General features: G+C 39.2%; 2 protein-coding genes and 1 pseudogene across 6 annotated transcripts; all 3 read left to right on the top strand.

The window, feature by feature from the left end:
* Positions 1-20,111, top strand: part of LOC121395695 — a 191,962-nt pseudogene that overhangs the window by 93,365 nt on the left and 78,486 nt on the right.
* Positions 903-6,940, top strand: LOC121395691 (protein spinster homolog 1-like). 3 transcript variants are annotated; one of them, XM_041569952.1, is made up of 13 exons: positions 903-991; positions 2,328-2,512; positions 2,616-2,681; positions 2,812-2,948; positions 3,067-3,218; positions 3,316-3,385; positions 3,588-3,763; positions 3,850-4,002; positions 4,593-4,782; positions 5,097-5,162; positions 5,372-5,470; positions 5,646-5,830; positions 6,262-6,940. In XM_041569952.1, the coding sequence occupies exons 1-13, from the start codon at positions 963-965 to the stop codon at positions 6,590-6,592; spliced, it is 1,839 nt and encodes a 612-aa protein (XP_041425886.1). In that variant the 5' UTR covers positions 903-962; the 3' UTR covers positions 6,593-6,940. The 3 variants fall into 3 exon arrangements, with proteins under 3 accessions (XP_041425886.1, XP_041425885.1, XP_041425884.1); XM_041569951.1 differs by lacking the exon at positions 903-991 and adding an exon at positions 1,776-1,819; XM_041569950.1 differs by lacking the exon at positions 903-991 and having other exon boundaries at positions 1,973-2,512.
* LOC121395692 (protein spinster homolog 1-like) lies at positions 11,345-17,374 on the top strand. 3 transcript variants are annotated; one of them, XM_041569956.1, is made up of 13 exons: positions 11,345-11,425; positions 12,762-12,946; positions 13,050-13,115; positions 13,246-13,382; positions 13,501-13,652; positions 13,750-13,819; positions 14,022-14,197; positions 14,284-14,436; positions 15,027-15,216; positions 15,531-15,596; positions 15,806-15,904; positions 16,080-16,264; positions 16,696-17,374. In XM_041569956.1, exons 1-13 carry the CDS (start codon positions 11,397-11,399, stop codon positions 17,024-17,026), a joined length of 1,839 nt encoding a protein of 612 aa, XP_041425890.1. In that variant the 5' UTR covers positions 11,345-11,396; the 3' UTR covers positions 17,027-17,374. The 3 variants fall into 3 exon arrangements, with proteins under 3 accessions (XP_041425890.1, XP_041425889.1, XP_041425888.1); XM_041569955.1 differs by lacking the exon at positions 11,345-11,425 and adding an exon at positions 12,210-12,253; XM_041569954.1 differs by lacking the exon at positions 11,345-11,425 and having other exon boundaries at positions 12,407-12,946.

Below are 20,111 nucleotides of genomic sequence, written 5' to 3'. Positions count from 1 at the left end.
CTCTCTGAGTATTTGGCTACGTTTTTAGTCGAAGATTTTTTTTCTGCGATCCTTCGAATCCTTCGATTTTTACTTTGCTCGAAAACGCCTGTTTTCGATCGAAAAAATACTTTGACTATGGAAGTATCAAATTCGATGGTCGAATTTCGAAGTTTTTTAACTTCGAAATTCGACCCTTAGTAAATGTGCCCTATATTATCCAAGCATGTTAATTGCTAACTCTGAATACATATATTTATATATTTATCAACGTTTGCCCCATTTGTCCTCTTTCAGGTTTATTAGGAATAATTTGGGGAAGTGCTAGTGTATCTGATGAGAATGACCAAACACAGCATTGTGTATCAAGAATCATCACCTTAACTCGTAGCCGAAATAAAAAAAAAATATAAACATACAAAACAGAATTGACAAAACTGCTATCAGATTTTTTTAACCATATCCCAATTTCATTTTACATTTTTCTGAAAAACGAGTGTCATTTTTAAACTTTAGACTTGGATAGTTGCGGGAGATACCTTTGTGTAGAAGAAGTTGTATATGTCATGTGACCATATATGGCCATAAATAGATTTTCACTACTGGACTAAACACCAGCAGTGAATTTTCTGAAATTATTTTTTTCTTAATAACATCTTTTATATTAGAATGGCGTTTCGCTCATTTTCCAGCAAAGGGTAAGAATATTCAACTTCTTCTCATGTAGAGTATTTATGCATTATAACTAGGCTTGTGCCTTATGTGTTATAATTATTATTGGCAAAGTGCCAAGGCAGCAATTGGTTGCTATGGCAGCATTTCATTGTGATGTCATTTCAGTTGGTGATGTCATAATGTCAGTGACCTACTTTAGTCAGTGCCAACAAGACTACTGGTCATTTCAGGATTTTCACTACTGGACGAAACACCAGCAGTGAATTTTCTGAAATTATTTATTTTTTTATAACATCTTTTTTATTAGAATGACATTTCGCTCTTTTAACAACAAAGGGTAAGAATCTTTAACTTCTTCTCATATAGAGTATTTATGCATTATAACTAGGCTTGTGCTTTATGTGTTATAATTATTATTGGCAAAGTGCCAAGGCAGCAATTGGTTGCTATGGCAGCATTACATTGTGATGTCATTTCAGTTGGTGATGTCATAATGTCAGTGACCTACTTTAGTCAGTGCCAACAAGACTACTGGTCATTTCAGGATTTTTACTGCTGGACGAAACACCAGCAGTGAATTTTCTGAAATTATTGTTTTCTTAATAACATCTTTTATATCAGAATGGTGTTTCACTCGTTTTCCAACAAAGGGTAAGAATATTCAACTTCTCATATATAGGGGTATATTTATCAAAGAGTGAAGTTAAAGTTCGCCACAGTCTGCTAGAGTGAAATTCTGCCACTCTCCATTCATTTCTATGGGTTTTTTAAAGGCGTATTAAACAAAGGGTGAAAGTAAAAGTTCACCCTTGAATGAATAAGCTTTTAAAAAATCCCATAGAAATGAATAGAGAGAGGCGGTATTTCATAAATATACCACATAGAGTATTTATGCACTATAACTAAGCCTGTGTTTTATGTATTATTATTGGCAAAGTGCCAAGGCAGCAAATAGTTGCTATGGCAACATTGCATCATATGATGTCATATGAGTCGGTGATGTCCTAATGTCAGTGACCTACTTTAGTCAGTGCCAACAAGACTACTGGTCATTTCAGGATTTTTACTGCTGGACGAAACACCAGCAGTGAATTTTCTGAAATTATTTTTTTCTTAATAACATCTTTTATATCAGAATGGCTTTTCGCTCATTTGCCAACAAAGGGTAAGACTATTCAACTTCTCATATAAAGTATTTATGCATTATAACTAGACTTGTGCTTTATGTGTTAGAATTATTATTGGCAAAGTGCCAACTCAGCAACTGGTTGCTATGGTAGCGTTACATTGTGATGTCATTTCAGTTGGTGATGTCATAATGTCAGTGACCTACTTAAGTCAGTGCCAACAAGACAACTGGTCATTTCAGGATTTTCACTAGTGGACTAAACACCAGCAGTGAATTTTCTGAAATTATTTATTTTTTAATAACATCTTTTTTATTAGAATGGCGTTTCACTCATTTGCCAACAAAGGGTAAGAATCTTTAACTTGTGGGTAGTATTTCAAGAAGGTGCATCTGTTGGTATAATGTGGCTGCTCTCTGACATCACGTTCATACAAAATCATTTTGTGAGAGCGCATCTACATTGTATTCTGATTTATCTGTTGAGACTCACCAAATGCAAAATTAAACAATTAAATTGTCATTTCTCTTGTGATTTTAATTGTAGAAATATCAACTTCTTCAGAAAACTTTGCATTAGATCAAAACAGGCATGTGATCCTGTCCCGGTCGACATAGAGAAAGGGGAAAAAGAGAGAAGGGCACCGTGTACACTCCTCTGTGCGAAGGCTACGCTGGCCATCCTTCTCCTGATCAAATTCGTCCATTACGTGGACACATATCTAGCTGAAGGTAAGACAGGGGCTGGAAGGAAGAAATACATTTTCTGAAGGTAACAGAACCACTTCACTACCTGTACTAACGTGTCCATATGGTACTTTTGTTCCTCTTACAGGTGTTATGCCGTTGATTGAAGCAGAATATGAACTCTCCATTGACAAAGTTGCGAGAGTAGAAACAGGTAAGGTCACATTCCTTGGACTTTCTCTCTTATGGATATACTTATCATTCCCTCTTTCTATCTGTCTCTTTTAGCCAGTTGTGGGCTTGGTCCATGTCTGAAGCTCACAATATTCTCCCTCTTCCTTCAGGTTTTGCTATTGTTTTTGCCTTGGTCAATCCATTCTTTGGACATCTATCAGATCAGATCAGCCGGTGGACCCTCATGTGTCTGGGAGTAACGTATTGGACTCTGTTTGTCGCGAGCTGTTCCGTAATTCCCCAGGAGGTAAGAGTCGATGTATCGGATGGTCAATGAGATTTCACTCAGCGTATAACCTGTACTCAGTAGTATTAATTCTTCATGAATCCTAACTTATAAAAATTTGTACCCTCTTATCCTTTAGTGGGGTTGGACCATCCCTTTTATACGGTGTGCTGTGGCCGCAATAGAAAGTTTTTTTGCAGGCATTTCCCTGACCCTGATTGATGACCTGTTCCCACCTGAAAAGCGACGAGGGACTTTAATCAAGTTTAACAATTTCAGCTATATAATGGGGTAAGCTGCAAGTTGTACCTGGATTCCTGCTACATTCCTGTTGGTTTGTGTGTGGATTCTGTTATATTAACCCTGAATCTCCTTGGTTCTGTTACAGTGCCTTAGGGATCGTTGTGGGAGCAATTGTGCCAAGCTACTTAGGCTCAAACTGGCGTTTTGCACTGCAGGTAAGGAAAATTCAACCGGGTACCATTAATTATATTGGGGTGACGGGAAGATACAATTGAATATAGGCTAAACATGAAGAGACAAATAAAACAGTGGTTGTTGTGAGATATTAGCCTTTTATTATCAGTTTAGTTGATTGGATACTGTACATGAAAAGAGATACATGGCTGGCTACTTAACTGCTGTTTTCTTTGGACACAGCTAGTTGCAGTCGCTGGATTAGCGTGCCTAGTGCTGCTAATCTGTGTGAAGAAGGAACCACCTAGATACTATACCGAGGACCACAGTGATGACCCTCAGATGCAGATCCTCAGTTTCCAATATATTTGGAAGTTGACCTCCTCCTTCTTCAAAAATCTGAGGATTTTATCTAAAACGTGAGTATTATTTATGATAAATAACAATCAAATGGAAAATTGCAGAAGATGTATAAATATTACTAATCCCTCTCCTCCACTTTCAGACGGAGCTTTGTTTTTCTCACCTTGGCTTCATGGTCCGTGAATTTCATTAATGAAGCCATGTTTGCCGTTGTTCCTGATTTCCTGAACCGAACCAGGGCCGTGACAAGCAGTTCGTTTCCCTGTCTGTTGCCAGATTGTTACTACAGCGACTTGTGAGTCTCCAGAACTTGTGCATATTTAGGGGCAGGTTTATCAAGGGTCGAATTTAGAGTTCATGGGAGTTTTATTAAACTCCCATAAACTCCCAAGAACTCAAAATTCGACCCGCAAACTCAAATTGAATTCAAATCGAATCGTTTTGAATCGAATCTAATTCGATTCACGTTTTTTCTCCAAAAGCAACTCCATTTTCAGGAAGGCTGCAAACAACTCCAAATTTATCCCAGGACCTTCCCCATAGGTTAAAACAGCAATTCAGCAGGTTTAAGGTGGCAAATAGTCGAATTCAAAGTATTAAAGGGCCAGTACATGATACATTTCTATAATCAAATTCGAATTTTTAACTATTCCCTAGTCAAATTTCACTTCGACCCTTGATAAATCTGCCCCTAAATGTGTGTTTACCAGTCCCATTATGAACAAGCCTTGCTATGGTTTAGCAGATAGCCTTTAGCAGGTGCACTGTATTGTTTAGGATGTATATTAAATTGTTTCAGTTCAGGATCTGAGAAGTTATTATTAGGGGTACATTATACAGTTTGAACAATATAATAAACATTCTTGTCTCTTTGTCTCCTTCTAGTATGTTCTATGGTTTGATTAAATACGCGGCTGACATCGTGGGGATACAAATAGGAATGGTGATCATCACTCGGTGGTTCAAGATGTATCCATCCGCTGATCGACTGGTATCCGGTTTAGGACTTATGGCCTCTGGATGTTTCATTTGCATCTTCTTTTTCACTGTACAAAGCAGCTTTACCCTTGCCTATGTGAGTTATATCCATTGGATTTAAGACACAATAATGTTTTTACTCCCAACATCGAGGGATGTTGAGATTGAGAGAAGGTGATAGCATGAAGCTAATTAACCTAGATTAGAAATAGATTATTTTTATCGCCCCAGTTCTACATGAATGGTTTAAAATATTACTAACGCTCAAGGATAAGTTAACAAAAGTGATTTAAGAGCCAACCTTAGAGATAACGTCAACATTGGCGCCAATAATTGTATTAAATGATAATTCCATTTAGATGTGGGTTCATTTTATTTTTTTATCTCACCACCCTATACTCTCTCCTACAGGGGTCCGTCTTTGTAGGTGGCGTTCTACTGAATATAAACCAGGCTGTAGCTACTGACATGATACTGGTAAATATATCTCTTGAAGAACTTTTTCCTTTCATACCCACAGACAGAATCATATGAACTAGTGTTTGGGTCCTAAACATCGGGTTTATATGCTTTTTTATTGATAACATAACCCCATGTTGGACACCAATAAGCGCAAGATATGATATCAAATAATAATAATGGCAGTGACCTCTTCCCTGATAAACCCTTCTTTTCTCTCTTGCCAGTCGGTAGTAATGCCAAATTCCCGTGGCACAGCAATAGCCTTGCAGTCTATTATAGCACAGTTAGCAGGAGGGGTATGTGCCCCATTTATCATTCAGAAGGTAAGTGCATTTGATTCCCCTTAAGATTTTAAACTCTAGCAAACCCAACCTTTTAGCTTTATATCTGAGCCACTGTAAATGGTTTGTTATCATGGTGTCTCTCTGCTGTGCAGTCCTGTGTAATATGTTACGACTTTATAAACATGCAACAATTAACTTCTATGTCTTTTATCAGATTTCTGATGCGATCCAGATGTGGCAACCAGAAACCAGCCCAATGCACTGCTTGCAATATGCCTTGATAATATTGGCAATTCTGGCATTGATTGGAGGATGCTTCTTCCTCTGTACAAACTTTTGTATTGAAGAGGATCGGAAAGTAGTTGAACAGGCCCGCGCCCCAAGCCCACCACCTGAATTGTGAGTACACAGTATAGGTTAATTAATGCACAATGGATTATAGGAAATAGGAATGAGATTTGTATGACGTATAGATGACAATGTAGAGACTGGAAGGCAGTGTTTGGCAGTATAAGTTCCATGAAGGATACCATGAAGGTAGCAGAGGGTGATTGGTAGTAAAAAGGGTTGTTTAAGTTGGGGTCTGTGTGGAGCTATTCCTGTCAACTACCTCAAATTTCCCAATCAAAAAGTTGTCTATCACTATAAAAAAATAGAGGAGCTTATTGAGGATAAGCAGAAGAATGGGAATATTGGGTTATGCCAACACCAGCAAAAATGCATGACTTGGAGTGTTTGTAGCTAAATATACAGAGGTAGAGGTACAGGATGGAAGTATAAATCTCAAAGATTTTACTTTTCGCTTCTTTATTTTTCCACTGACAACTCAGGAACCTACAGGACATACTGGTGTACGACTCTGAAGATCCTGGATATGCTGCTCAGCCTTCTCTAGAATTGGCTCCTGAGTCTCCAGATCCTGCTCCAGAACTACCTGCTCAGCCTGCAGATCTTGATACATGCCGGTTCTGCTGCTTTCCGTTTCTAGGACTGGCTCCTAAGCTTTCAAATCCTTCTCCAGAGATACCTGCTCAGCCTCCAGATCCTTCTGTAGGACTGGCTCCCGAGGCTCCAGATCCTGCTCCAGAACTACCTGCTGAGCCTCCAGATCCTGATACATGCAGGTCCTGCTGCTTTCCCTTTCCTAGGACTGGCTCCTGAGTTTCCAGATCCTGCTTCGGAGATGCCTGCTCATCCTCCAGGAGGAGAAAACTATAGACAGGGAGAATACCTGAACATATAGCATAGGAACCAGGACTGTAACTGGAGTTAACCACACACTAGGAAGTGGGCATGGTGGAAGCCCAGGGGGATACCCATACACAACTGGAGATGACATAGTGATATTGCAGGTTTAATGGCAACAGAAGATAATAACAGGAACAGGCAAAAATCGAAAACAAGGTCAAGCCAAGGTCGTTACCATTAAATCCAGGAGGGCAAGGAATGCTGGAACAAGAACACTGGATAAATAAATAAAGCATTCATTGCACAGATACGTCATTTATGTTTTTTGTCAATCATTTTAAGGAACAGCAACACCAAAAAATGAAAGTGTTTTAAAGGAATGTCAATATAGTATACTGTTGCCCTGCACTGGTAAAACTGGTGTGTTTGCTTCAGAAACACCACTATAGTTGATATAAACAAGCTGCTGTGTAGCCATGGGGGCAGCCATTCAAGGACAGGATACACAGTAGATAATAGATAAGTACTACTATAGTTGATATAAAGAAGCTGCTGTGTAGCCATGGGGACAGCCATTCAGACACAGGATATACAGTAGATAACAGATAAGTACTACTATAATTTATATAAACAAGCTGCTGTGTAGCTATGGGGGCAGCCATTAAAGCACAGGATACACAGTAGATAACAGACTAAAGATTCTGAAGAATCCTATTGCATACTACAGGGCTTATCTGCTATCTGTTGTGCACCTTCTGCCTTTTCTCCTTTTTCAGCTTTGAATGGCTGACCTCATGGCTACATATCAGCTTGTTTGTATAAAGTATAGTTGTGTTTCTGAAGCACCTGTCCTTAGCCCTTAGATTGATACTTAGTGGAGCTATTGGGGGACGAGGGCTGTATGGAAATATGGAGACTGTATAAAGGTATTGGGAGGCTGAATAAATCTGGGCAGTGGTACGGAGCCTGTAAGGACGTAGGGTAGAATTGTGCATTGGTGGGGGGTGTAGAGTAACATAAATGTAGTTGCACAGGGGTTTTGGAGAAATAGAAGGGGTAAAACAAAGTATAGTAGCAGGCTCAGACTGGCAATCTGTAGAAAGTCACTATTTAGTGGGCTGGTGTTTGGGCCTTTATGTACTTGTAAAGCCAATGTTGACTCCAAGTCCAGACCTATATAGTTGGTTCATTCAGGTACATGGAGGGTTGTCTATTAGTAAAAGATGGGAAGTATTGATGTATGGGGAGAGGGAAACAAGGAAGTATGTTGCTTGTGTAGTAGTATAATAGAAGGGTGAAAGAGTGAAGTGTGGGACATGCAGTCATACAGAATGGGAAATATGGGTTAATGGCGGCTGTGTAAAAGTACAGGATGGGAAAAGCAAATGTATGGGGGTTTTTTGTAGCTACAGAAGGAGCAATGTCGTGTTGTTGAGGTAAAGGAGTGTGTAAATATAAAGACACTGGGGTAACAATGGACACAAGAATTATGTCCTATAATGAGTACAGCGTTTACTAACAAGATACCATTTTATATAACAATATTCCATCTGTGCCATGCTAGAATAAAAGGCAGAAAAGCACATTCATAAATAAACTAAAGAAAAAAAATGCAATTCTTTTATTGATTTCAGGAGCTCAAAAATCATACAACCAGTTCTTAAACTGAACATGTCTAAAATTCCCTTTAATTTGTTCTGCATCTTATGTTCAAGTACCACTTCCCATTCTCCTGCATTCAGCCTTTGCTGAACCATTTCAGGCATCTTTTTATGTAGCCACCCTGTCATCACTCCTTCACTCCGTCAGCTTGGCCTTCTAATGGATTGGCACGAGATTCACCCTTTTAGTGTAAATTAGGCTACTAGCCCTAAACAGCTACTTGCATGCAGTACATCCACTCTAAGAGTCAATGTCCATAGGGGCATTTATTAGGGCACATCTATTACCCCTGTTGCCAAGCTGCATGTGGCTCATTTCAAGCTGAAGAGCTATTAAAGGAAAACTAAACCCATTTTGCAAACATAGGGTCTGTGGCACAGGAACCCCTCCAGAATTGTTGCAACCTCAATCCCTTAAACAGCCCTGCCCCATACAAGTCTATACACCAGGTAGAGTTGAGCAGTGGGTTTAAAGACCCCATGTTCAGCCACTTCACCTCCCTGACAGTATCACTAAAAAGTATGTACTTTATAAGCTGATCTAGTCCTGACTTCTAGTGCCCATGCTCCTGCTTGTTGATCATGCAAAGGAGCAGCAGTGCTGGTAAATAGTGATGGGCGAAATGTTTCACCAGGATTTGCCATGAAAAACACCCATAGACTGTAATGTATAGTAAAAAAAGGCATGTGGTTTGGAAAATGTTATGCCAAAAAAGGCCTATTGATTTTTCACGTATTTTCTGTAAAGCGAAATGGTTCTCCCATCACTAGTGGTGAGTCTTAGCAGGGGGACACAATGCCAACAGAGAGCTTAAAGAGATTCTGTCATGGGGGGAAAAAAATTCAAAACATATCAGTTAATAGTTCTTCTCCAGCAGAATTCTGCACTGAAATCCATACAGATTTTTTTTATTTAATTTTGAAATCTGACATGGGGCTAGACATATTGTCAGTTTCCCAGCTGCCCCCAGTCATGTGACTTGTGCTCCGATAAACTTCAGTCACTCTTTACTGCTGTACTGCAAGTTAGAGTGATATCACCCCTCCCCCCCCCCAGCTGCCTAACAACAGAACAATGGGAAGGTAACCAGATAGCAGCTCCCTAACACAAGATAACAGCTGCCTGATAGATATAAGAACAGCACTCAATAGTAAAATCCAGGTCCCACTGAGACACATTCAGTTATATTGAGTAGGAGAAACAACAGCCTGCCAGAAAGCAGTTCCATCTTAAAGTGCTGTCTCTTTCTGAAAGCACATGACCAGGCAAAATGACCTGAGATGCACCTACACACCAATATTACAACTAAATACACTTGCTGGTTCAGGAATGACATTTTATATTGTAGAGTGAATTATTTGCAGTGTAAACTGTGTCATTTAGAAATAAAAATCACACCCTAAAATCATGTCAGAATCCGTATAAAAAAGCAAACACCTTGTGCTGCTTATAACGGGGCCACTCATATTGCAGTCTCCATAAACTACATTGTGACCAGGAGTTTCAATAAAATGTTTTTTGTTCAGTTCATGGTCTTGTTTCTTCCTTTATATGTGATGTTCATATTTAGGGATGCCGTAGGCTCTGTATATGTCTCATACAACAAATAGAGTAAGAGACAATGCAGTTAGGGTTAGAATGGAGACCAACTGCAAAGTGGCTCTACCCTCCTGTAATAGAGTAAAGTTGTATTTAGAGCAGCGATGCAATGGCTAGAAACACAAATGGGTTCCCTGATAAAAGATTATGTTCCCCCAAAAAATACGGGTGCTTGTGTGTATATTCTGTCACTTTTTTATATTTACTGAAACTGTAATTTCTTTAAAGCTTTTAAAGTTATTTATCAAATGTAAATAGTCCTATAGTCCAACCTTGGGTGCGGGTCACAGTTTGTCATGTACAAAACTACATACGACACACAGGGGCCCATTTACTAAAGGTCGAAGTGAATTTTCGAATTCAAAAACTTCAAATTTCGAAGTAATTTTTGGGTACTTCGACCATCGAATAGGCCAAAATTAGATACGAATTGAAAATACTTCACAAATTCAACCATTCGAAAATCAAAGTAATTTCTCTTTAAAAAAACGTTGACACTTCACCACCTTAAACCTGCCGAATTTCTGTTTAGCCTATGGGGGACCTGCTAGAACCTCTCTGAGTATTTGGCTACGTTTTTAGTCGAAGATTTTTTTTCTGCGATCCTTCGAATCCTTCGATTTTTACTTTGCTCGAAAACGCCTGTTTTCGATCGAAAAAATACTTTGACTATGGAAGTATCAAATTCGATGGTCGAATTTCGAAGTTTTTTAACTTCGAAATTCGACCCTTAGTAAATGTGCCCTATATTATCCAAGCATGTTAATTGCTAACTCTGAATACATATATTTATATATTTATCAACGTTTGCCCCATTTGTCCTCTTTCAGGTTTATTAGGAATAATTTGGGGAAGTGCTAGTGTATCTGATGAGAATGACCAAACACAGCATTGTGTATCAAGAATCATCACCTTAACTCGTAGCCGAAATAAAAAAAAAATATAAACATACAAAACAGAATTGACAAAACTGCTATCAGATTTTTTTAACCATATCCCAATTTCATTTTACATTTTTCTGAAAAACGAGTGTCATTTTTAAACTTTAGACTTGGATAGTTGCGGGAGATACCTTTGTGTAGAAGAAGTTGTATATGTCATGTGACCATATATGGCCATAAATAGATTTTCACTACTGGACTAAACACCAGCAGTGAATTTTCTGAAATTATTTTTTTCTTAATAACATCTTTTATATTAGAATGGCGTTTCGCTCATTTTCCAGCAAAGGGTAAGAATATTCAACTTCTTCTCATGTAGAGTATTTATGCATTATAACTAGGCTTGTGCCTTATGTGTTATAATTATTATTGGCAAAGTGCCAAGGCAGCAATTGGTTGCTATGGCAGCATTTCATTGTGATGTCATTTCAGTTGGTGATGTCATAATGTCAGTGACCTACTTTAGTCAGTGCCAACAAGACTACTGGTCATTTCAGGATTTTCACTACTGGACGAAACACCAGCAGTGAATTTTCTGAAATTATTTATTTTTTTATAACATCTTTTTTATTAGAATGACATTTCGCTCTTTTAACAACAAAGGGTAAGAATCTTTAACTTCTTCTCATATAGAGTATTTATGCATTATAACTAGGCTTGTGCTTTATGTGTTATAATTATTATTGGCAAAGTGCCAAGGCAGCAATTGGTTGCTATGGCAGCATTACATTGTGATGTCATTTCAGTTGGTGATGTCATAATGTCAGTGACCTACTTTAGTCAGTGCCAACAAGACTACTGGTCATTTCAGGATTTTTACTGCTGGACGAAACACCAGCAGTGAATTTTCTGAAATTATTGTTTTCTTAATAACATCTTTTATATCAGAATGGTGTTTCACTCGTTTTCCAACAAAGGGTAAGAATATTCAACTTCTCATATATAGGGGTATATTTATCAAAGAGTGAAGTTAAAGTTCGCCACAGTCTGCTAGAGTGAAATTCTGCCACTCTCCATTCATTTCTATGGGTTTTTTAAAGGCGTATTAAACAAAGGGTGAAAGTAAAAGTTCACCCTTGAATGAATAAGCTTTTAAAAAATCCCATAGAAATGAATAGAGAGAGGCGGTATTTCATAAATATACCACATAGAGTATTTATGCACTATAACTAAGCCTGTGTTTTATGTATTATTATTGGCAAAGTGCCAAGGCAGCAAATAGTTGCTATGGCAACATTGCATCATATGATGTCATATGAGTCGGTGATGTCCTAATGTCAGTGACCTACTTTAGTCAGTGCCAACAAGACTACTGGTCATTTCAGGATTTTTACTGCTGGACGAAACACCAGCAGTGAATTTTCTGAAATTATTTTTTTCTTAATAACATCTTTTATATCAGAATGGCTTTTCGCTCATTTGCCAACAAAGGGTAAGACTATTCAACTTCTCATATAAAGTATTTATGCATTATAACTAGACTTGTGCTTTATGTGTTAGAATTATTATTGGCAAAGTGCCAACTCAGCAACTGGTTGCTATGGTAGCGTTACATTGTGATGTCATTTCAGTTGGTGATGTCATAATGTCAGTGACCTACTTAAGTCAGTGCCAACAAGACAACTGGTCATTTCAGGATTTTCACTAGTGGACTAAACACCAGCAGTGAATTTTCTGAAATTATTTATTTTTTAATAACATCTTTTTTATTAGAATGGCGTTTCACTCATTTGCCAACAAAGGGTAAGAATCTTTAACTTGTGGGTAGTATTTCAAGAAGGTGCATCTGTTGGTATAATGTGGCTGCTCTCTGACATCACGTTCATACAAAATCATTTTGTGAGAGCGCATCTACATTGTATTCTGATTTATCTGTTGAGACTCACCAAATGCAAAATTAAACAATTAAATTGTCATTTCTCTTGTGATTTTAATTGTAGAAATATCAACTTCTTCAGAAAACTTTGCATTAGATCAAAACAGGCATGTGATCCTGTCCCGGTCGACATAGAGAAAGGGGAAAAAGAGAGAAGGGCACCGTGTACACTCCTCTGTGCGAAGGCTACGCTGGCCATCCTTCTCCTGATCAAATTCGTCCATTACGTGGACACATATCTAGCTGAAGGTAAGACAGGGGCTGGAAGGAAGAAATACATTTTCTGAAGGTAACAGAACCACTTCACTACCTGTACTAACGTGTCCATATGGTACTTTTGTTCCTCTTACAGGTGTTATGCCGTTGATTGAAGCAGAATATGAACTCTCCATTGACAAAGTTGCGAGAGTAGAAACAGGTAAGGTCACATTCCTTGGACTTTCTCTCTTATGGATATACTTATCATTCCCTCTTTCTATCTGTCTCTTTTAGCCAGTTGTGGGCTTGGTCCATGTCTGAAGCTCACAATATTCTCCCTCTTCCTTCAGGTTTTGCTATTGTTTTTGCCTTGGTCAATCCATTCTTTGGACATCTATCAGATCAGATCAGCCGGTGGACCCTCATGTGTCTGGGAGTAACGTATTGGACTCTGTTTGTCGCGAGCTGTTCCGTAATTCCCCAGGAGGTAAGAGTCGATGTATCGGATGGTCAATGAGATTTCACTCAGCGTATAACCTGTACTCAGTAGTATTAATTCTTCATGAATCCTAACTTATAAAAATTTGTACCCTCTTATCCTTTAGTGGGGTTGGACCATCCCTTTTATACGGTGTGCTGTGGCCGCAATAGAAAGTTTTTTTGCAGGCATTTCCCTGACCCTGATTGATGACCTGTTCCCACCTGAAAAGCGACGAGGGACTTTAATCAAGTTTAACAATTTCAGCTATATAATGGGGTAAGCTGCAAGTTGTACCTGGATTCCTGCTACATTCCTGTTGGTTTGTGTGTGGATTCTGTTATATTAACCCTGAATCTCCTTGGTTCTGTTACAGTGCCTTAGGGATCGTTGTGGGAGCAATTGTGCCAAGCTACTTAGGCTCAAACTGGCGTTTTGCACTGCAGGTAAGGAAAATTCAACCGGGTACCATTAATTATATTGGGGTGACGGGAAGATACAATTGAATATAGGCTAAACATGAAGAGACAAATAAAACAGTGGTTGTTGTGAGATATTAGCCTTTTATTATCAGTTTAGTTGATTGGATACTGTACATGAAAAGAGATACATGGCTGGCTAATTAACTGCTGTTTTCTTTGGACACAGCTAGTTGCAGTCGCTGGATTAGCGTGCCTAGTGCTGCTAATCTGTGTGAAGAAGGAACCACCTAGATACTATACCGAGGACCACAGTGATGACCCTCAGATGCAGATCCTCAGTTTCCAATATATTTGGAAGTTGACCTCCTCCTTCTTCAAAAATCTGAGGATTTTATCTAAAACGTGAGTATTATTTATGATAAATAACAATCAAATGGAAAATTGCAGAAGATGTATAAATATTACTAATCCCTCTCCTCCACTTTCAGACGGAGCTTTGTTTTTCTCACCTTGGCTTCATGGTCCGTGAATTTCATTAATGAAGCCATGTTTGCCGTTGTTCCTGATTTCCTGAACCGAACCAGGGCCGTGACAAGCAGTTCGTTTCCCTGTCTGTTGCCAGATTGTTACTACAGCGACTTGTGAGTCTCCAGAACTTGTGCATATTTAGGGGCAGGTTTATCAAGGGTCGAATTTAGAGTTCATGGGAGTTTTATTAAACTCCCATAAACTCCCAAGAACTCAAAATTCGACCCGCAAACTCAAATTGAATTCAAATCGAATCGTTTTGAATCGAATCTAATTCGATTCACGTTTTTTCTCCAAAAGCAACTCCATTTTCAGGAAGGCTGCAAACAACTCCAAATTTATCCCAGGACCTTCCCCATAGGTTAAAACAGCAATTCAGCAGGTTTAAGGTGGCAAATAGTCGAATTCAAAGTATTAAAGGGCCAGTACATGATACATTTCTATAATCAAATTCGAATTTTTAACTATTCCCTAGTCAAATTTCACTTCGACCCTTGATAAATCTGCCCCTAAATGTGTGTTTACCAGTCCCATTATGAACAAGCCTTGCTATGGTTTAGCAGATAGCCTTTAGCAGGTGCACTGTATTGTTTAGGATGTATATTAAATTGTTTCAGTTCAGGATCTGAGAAGTTATTATTAGGGGTACATTATACAGTTTGAACAATATAATAAACATTCTTGTCTCTTTGTCTCCTTCTAGTATGTTCTATGGTTTGATTAAATACGCGGCTGACATCGTGGGGATACAAATAGGAATGGTGATCATCACTCGGTGGTTCAAGATGTATCCATCCGCTGATCGACTGGTATCCGGTTTAGGACTTATGGCCTCTGGATGTTTCATTTGCATCTTCTTTTTCACTGTACAAAGCAGCTTTACCCTTGCCTATGTGAGTTATATCCATTGGATTTAAGACACAATAATGTTTTTACTCCCAACATCGAGGGATGTTGAGATTGAGAGAAGGTGATAGCATGAAGCTAATTAACCTAGATTAGAAATAGATTATTTTTATCGCCCCAGTTCTACATGAATGGTTTAAAATATTACTAACGCTCAAGGATAAGTTAACAAAAGTGATTTAAGAGCCAACCTTAGAGATAACGTCAACATTGGCGCCAATAATTGTATTAAATGATAATTCCATTTAGATGTGGGTTCATTTTATTTTTTTATCTCACCACCCTATACTCTCTCCTACAGGGGTCCGTCTTTGTAGGTGGCGTTCTACTGAATATAAACCAGGCTGTAGCTACTGACATGATACTGGTAAATATATCTCTTGAAGAACTTTTTCCTTTCATACCCACAGACAGAATCATATGAACTAGTGTTTGGGTCCTAAACATCGGGTTTATATGCTTTTTTATTGATAACATAACCCCATGTTGGACACCAATAAGCGCAAGATATGATATCAAATAATAATAATGGCAGTGACCTCTTCCCTGATAAACCCTTCTTTTCTCTCTTGCCAGTCGGTAGTAATGCCAAATTCCCGTGGCACAGCAATAGCCTTGCAGTCTATTATAGCACAGTTAGCAGGAGGGGTATGTGCCCCATTTATCATTCAGAAGGTAAGTGCATTTGATTCCCCTTAAGATTTTAAACTCTAGCAAACCCAACCTTTTAGCTTTATATCTGAGCCACTGTAAATGGTTTGTTATCATGGTGTCTCTCTGCTGTGCAGTCCTGTGTAATATGTTACGACTTTATAAACATGCAACAATTAACTTCTATGTCTTTTATCAGATTTCTGATGCGATCCAGATGTGGCAACCAGAAACCAGCCCAATGCACTGCTTGCAATATGCCTTGATAATATTGGCAATTCTGGCATTGATTGGAGGATGCTTCTTCCTCTGTACAAACTTTTGTATTGAAGAGGATCGGAAAGTAGTTGAACAGGCCCGCGCCCCAAGCCCACCACCTGAATTGTGAGTACACAGTATAGGTTAATTAATGCACAATGGATTATAGGAAATAGGAATGAGATTTGTATGACGTATAGATGACAATGTAGAGACTGGAAGGCAGTGTTTGGCAGTATAAGTTCCATGAAGGATACCATGAAGGTAGCAGAGGGTGATTGGTAGTAAAAAGGGTTGTTTAAGTTGGGGTCTGTGTGGAGCTATTCCTGTCAACTACCTCAAATTTCCCAATCAAAAAGTTGTCTATCACTATAAAAAAATAGAGGAGCTTATTGAGGATAAGCAGAAGAATGGGAATATTGGGTTATGCCAACACCAGCAAAAATGCATGACTTGGAGTGTTTGTAGCTAAATATACAGAGGTAGAGGTACAGGATGGAAGTATAAATCTCAAAGATTTTACTTTTCGCTTCTTTATTTTTCCACTGACAACTCAGGAACCTACAGGACATACTGGTGTACGACTCTGAAGATCCTGGATATGCTGCTCAGCCTTCTCTAGAATTGGCTCCTGAGTCTCCAGATCCTGCTCCAGAACTACCTGCTCAGCCTGCAGATCTTGATACATGCCGGTTCTGCTGCTTTCCGTTTCTAGGACTGGCTCCTAAGCTTTCAAATCCTTCTCCAGAGATACCTGCTCAGCCTCCAGATCCTTCTGTAGGACTGGCTCCCGAGGCTCCAGATCCTGCTCCAGAACTACCTGCTGAGCCTCCAGATCCTGATACATGCAGGTCCTGCTGCTTTCCCTTTCCTAGGACTGGCTCCTGAGTTTCCAGATCCTGCTTCGGAGATGCCTGCTCATCCTCCAGGAGGAGAAAACTATAGACAGGGAGAATACCTGAACATATAGCATAGGAACCAGGACTGTAACTGGAGTTAACCACACACTAGGAAGTGGGCATGGTGGAAGCCCAGGGGGATACCCATACACAACTGGAGATGACATAGTGATATTGCAGGTTTAATGGCAACAGAAGATAATAACAGGAACAGGCAAAAATCGAAAACAAGGTCAAGCCAAGGTCGTTACCATTAAATCCAGGAGGGCAAGGAATGCTGGAACAAGAACACTGGATAAATAAATAAAGCATTCATTGCACAGATACGTCATTTATGTTTTTTGTCAATCATTTTAAGGAACAGCAACACCAAAAAATGAAAGTGTTTTAAAGGAATGTCAATATAGTATACTGTTGCCCTGCACTGGTAAAACTGGTGTGTTTGCTTCAGAAACACCACTATAGTTGATATAAACAAGCTGCTGTGTAGCCATGGGGGCAGCCATTCAAGGACAGGATACACAGTAGATAATAGATAAGTACTACTATAGTTGATATAAAGAAGCTGCTGTGTAGCCATGGGGACAGCCATTCAGACACAGGATATACAGTAGATAACAGATAAGTACTACTATAATTTATATAAACAAGCTGCTGTGTAGCTATGGGGGCAGCCATTAAAGCACAGGATACACAGTAGATAACAGACTAAAGATTCTGAAGAATCCTATTGCATACTACAGGGCTTATCTGCTATCTGTTGTGCACCTTCTGCCTTTTCTCCTTTTTCAGCTTTGAATGGCTGACCTCATGGCTACATATCAGCTTGTTTGTATAAAGTATAGTTGTGTTTCTGAAGCACCTGTCCTTAGCCCTTAGATTGATACTTAGTGGAGCTATTGGGGGACGAGGGCTGTATGGAAATATGGAGACTGTATAAAGGTATTGGGAGGCTGAATAAATCTGGGCAGTGGTACGGAGCCTGTAAGGACGTAGGGTAGAATTGTGCATTGGTGGGGGGTGTAGAGTAACATAAATGTAGTTGCACAGGGGTTTTGGAGAAATAGAAGGGGTAAAACAAAGTATAGTAGCAGGCTCAGACTGGCAATCTGTAGAAAGTCACTATTTAGTGGGCTGGTGTTTGGGCCTTTATGTACTTGTAAAGCCAATGTTGACTCCAAGTCCAGACCTATATAGTTGGTTCATTCAGGTACATGGAGGGTTGTCTATTAGTAAAAGATGGGAAGTATTGATGTATGGGGAGAGGGAAACAAGGAAGTATGTTGCTTGTGTAGTAGTATAATAGAAGGGTGAAAGAGTGAAGTGTGGGACATGCAGTCATACAGAATGGGAAATATGGGTTAATGGCGGCTGTGTAAAAGTACAGGATGGGAAAAGCAAATGTATGGGGGTTTTTTGTAGCTACAGAAGGAGCAATGTCGTGTTGTTGAGGTAAAGGAGTGTGTAAATATAAAGACACTGGGGTAACAATGGACACAAGAATTATGTCCTATAATGAGTACAGCGTTTACTAACAAGATACCATTTTATATAACAATATTCCATCTGTGCCATGCTAGAATAAAAGGCAGAAAAGCACATTCATAAATAAACTAAAGAAAAAAAATGCAATTCTTTTATTGATTTCAGGAGCTCAAAAATCATACAACCAGTTCTTAAACTGAACATGTCTAAAATTCCCTTTAATTTGTTCTGCATCTTATGTTCAAGTACCACTTCCCATTCTCCTGCATTCAGCCTTTGCTGAACCATTTCAGGCATCTTTTTATGTAGCCACCCTGTCATCACTCCTTCACTCCGTCAGCTTGGCCTTCTAATGGATTGGCACGAGATTCACCCTTTTAGTGTAAATTAGGCTACTAGCCCTAAACAGCTACTTGCATGCAGTACATCCACTCTAAGAGTCAATGTCCATAGGGGCATTTATTAGGGCACATCTATTACCCCTGTTGCCAAGCTGCATGTGGCTCATTTCAAGCTGAAGAGCTATTAAAGGAAAACTAAACCCATTTTGCAAACATAGGGTCTGTGGCACAGGAACCCCTCCAGAATTGTTGCAACCTCAATCCCTTAAACAGCCCTGCCCCATACAAGTCTATACACCAGGTAGAGTTGAGCAGTGGGTTTAAAGACCCCATGTTCAGCCACTTCACCTCCCTGACAGTATCACTAAAAAGTATGTACTTTATAAGCTGATCTAGTCCTGACTTCTAGTGCCCATGCTCCTGCTTGTTGATCATGCAAAGGAGCAGCAGTGCTGGTAAATAGTGATGGGCGAAATGTTTCACCAGGATTTGCCATGAAAAACACCCATAGACTGTAATGTATAGTAAAAAAAGGCATGTGGTTTGGAAAATGTTATGCCAAAAAAGGCCTATTGATTTTTCACGTATTTTCTGTAAAGCGAAATGGTTCTCCCATCACTAGTGGTGAGTCTTAGCAGGGGGACACAATGCCAACAGAGAGCTTAAAGAGATTCTGTCATGGGGGGAAAAAAATTCAAAACATATCAGTTAATAGTTCTTCTCCAGCAGAATTCTGCACTGAAATCCATACAGATTTTTTTATTTAATTTTGAAATCTGACATGGGGCTAGACATATTGTCAGTTTCCCAGCTGCCCCCAGTCATGTGACTTGTGCTCCGATAAACTTCAGTCACTCTTTACTGCTGTACTGCAAGTTAGAGTGATATCACCCCTCCCCCCCCCAGCTGCCTAACAACAGAACAATGGGAAGGTAACCAGATAGCAGCTCCCTAACACAAGATAACAGCTGCCTGATAGATATAAGAACAGCACTCAATAGTAAAATCCAGGTCCCACTGAGACAACATTCAGTTATATTGAGTAGGAGAAACAACAGCCTGCCAGAAAGCAGTTCCATCTTAAGTGCTGTCTCTTTCTGAAAGCACATGACCAGGCAAAATGACCTGAGATGCACCTACACACCAAATATTACAACTAAATACACTTGCTGGTTCAGGAATGACATTTTATATTGTAGAGTGAATTATTTGCAGTGTAAATCTAGTGTCTATTTAGAAATAAAATTT

Source organism: Xenopus laevis, chromosome 7L (genome assembly GCF_017654675.1).
Source record: "Xenopus laevis strain J_2021 chromosome 7L, Xenopus_laevis_v10.1, whole genome shotgun sequence".
Classification (NCBI taxonomy): domain Eukaryota; kingdom Metazoa; phylum Chordata; class Amphibia; order Anura; family Pipidae; genus Xenopus; species Xenopus laevis.
The sequence above is the reverse complement of the archived record's forward strand: the minus strand, read 5'-3'. Positions and strand labels throughout refer to the sequence as shown.

What these genes read in the sequence shown, in the direction of transcription:
- LOC121395692 (XM_041569954.1), top strand. Translation starts at nt 12,619, where the DNA reads ATGTGGCTGCTCTCTGACATCACGTTCATACAAAATCATTTTGTGAGA. An exon ending in AGTTGCGAGAGTAGAAACAG is followed by an intron (nt 13,116 to 13,245) that starts GTAAGGTCACAT and finishes CTCTTCCTTCAG; the next exon opens with GTTTTGCTATTGTTTTTGCC. An exon ending in TAGCTACTGACATGATACTG is followed by an intron (nt 15,597 to 15,805) that starts GTAAATATATCT and finishes CTCTCTTGCCAG; the next exon opens with TCGGTAGTAATGCCAAATTC.
- LOC121395691 (XM_041569950.1), top strand. Translation starts at nt 2,185, where the DNA reads ATGTGGCTGCTCTCTGACATCACGTTCATACAAAATCATTTTGTGAGA. An exon ending in GGACACATATCTAGCTGAAG is followed by an intron (nt 2,513 to 2,615) that starts GTAAGACAGGGG and finishes TTCCTCTTACAG; the next exon opens with GTGTTATGCCGTTGATTGAA. An exon ending in GTTCCGTAATTCCCCAGGAG is followed by an intron (nt 2,949 to 3,066) that starts GTAAGAGTCGAT and finishes CTTATCCTTTAG; the next exon opens with TGGGGTTGGACCATCCCTTT.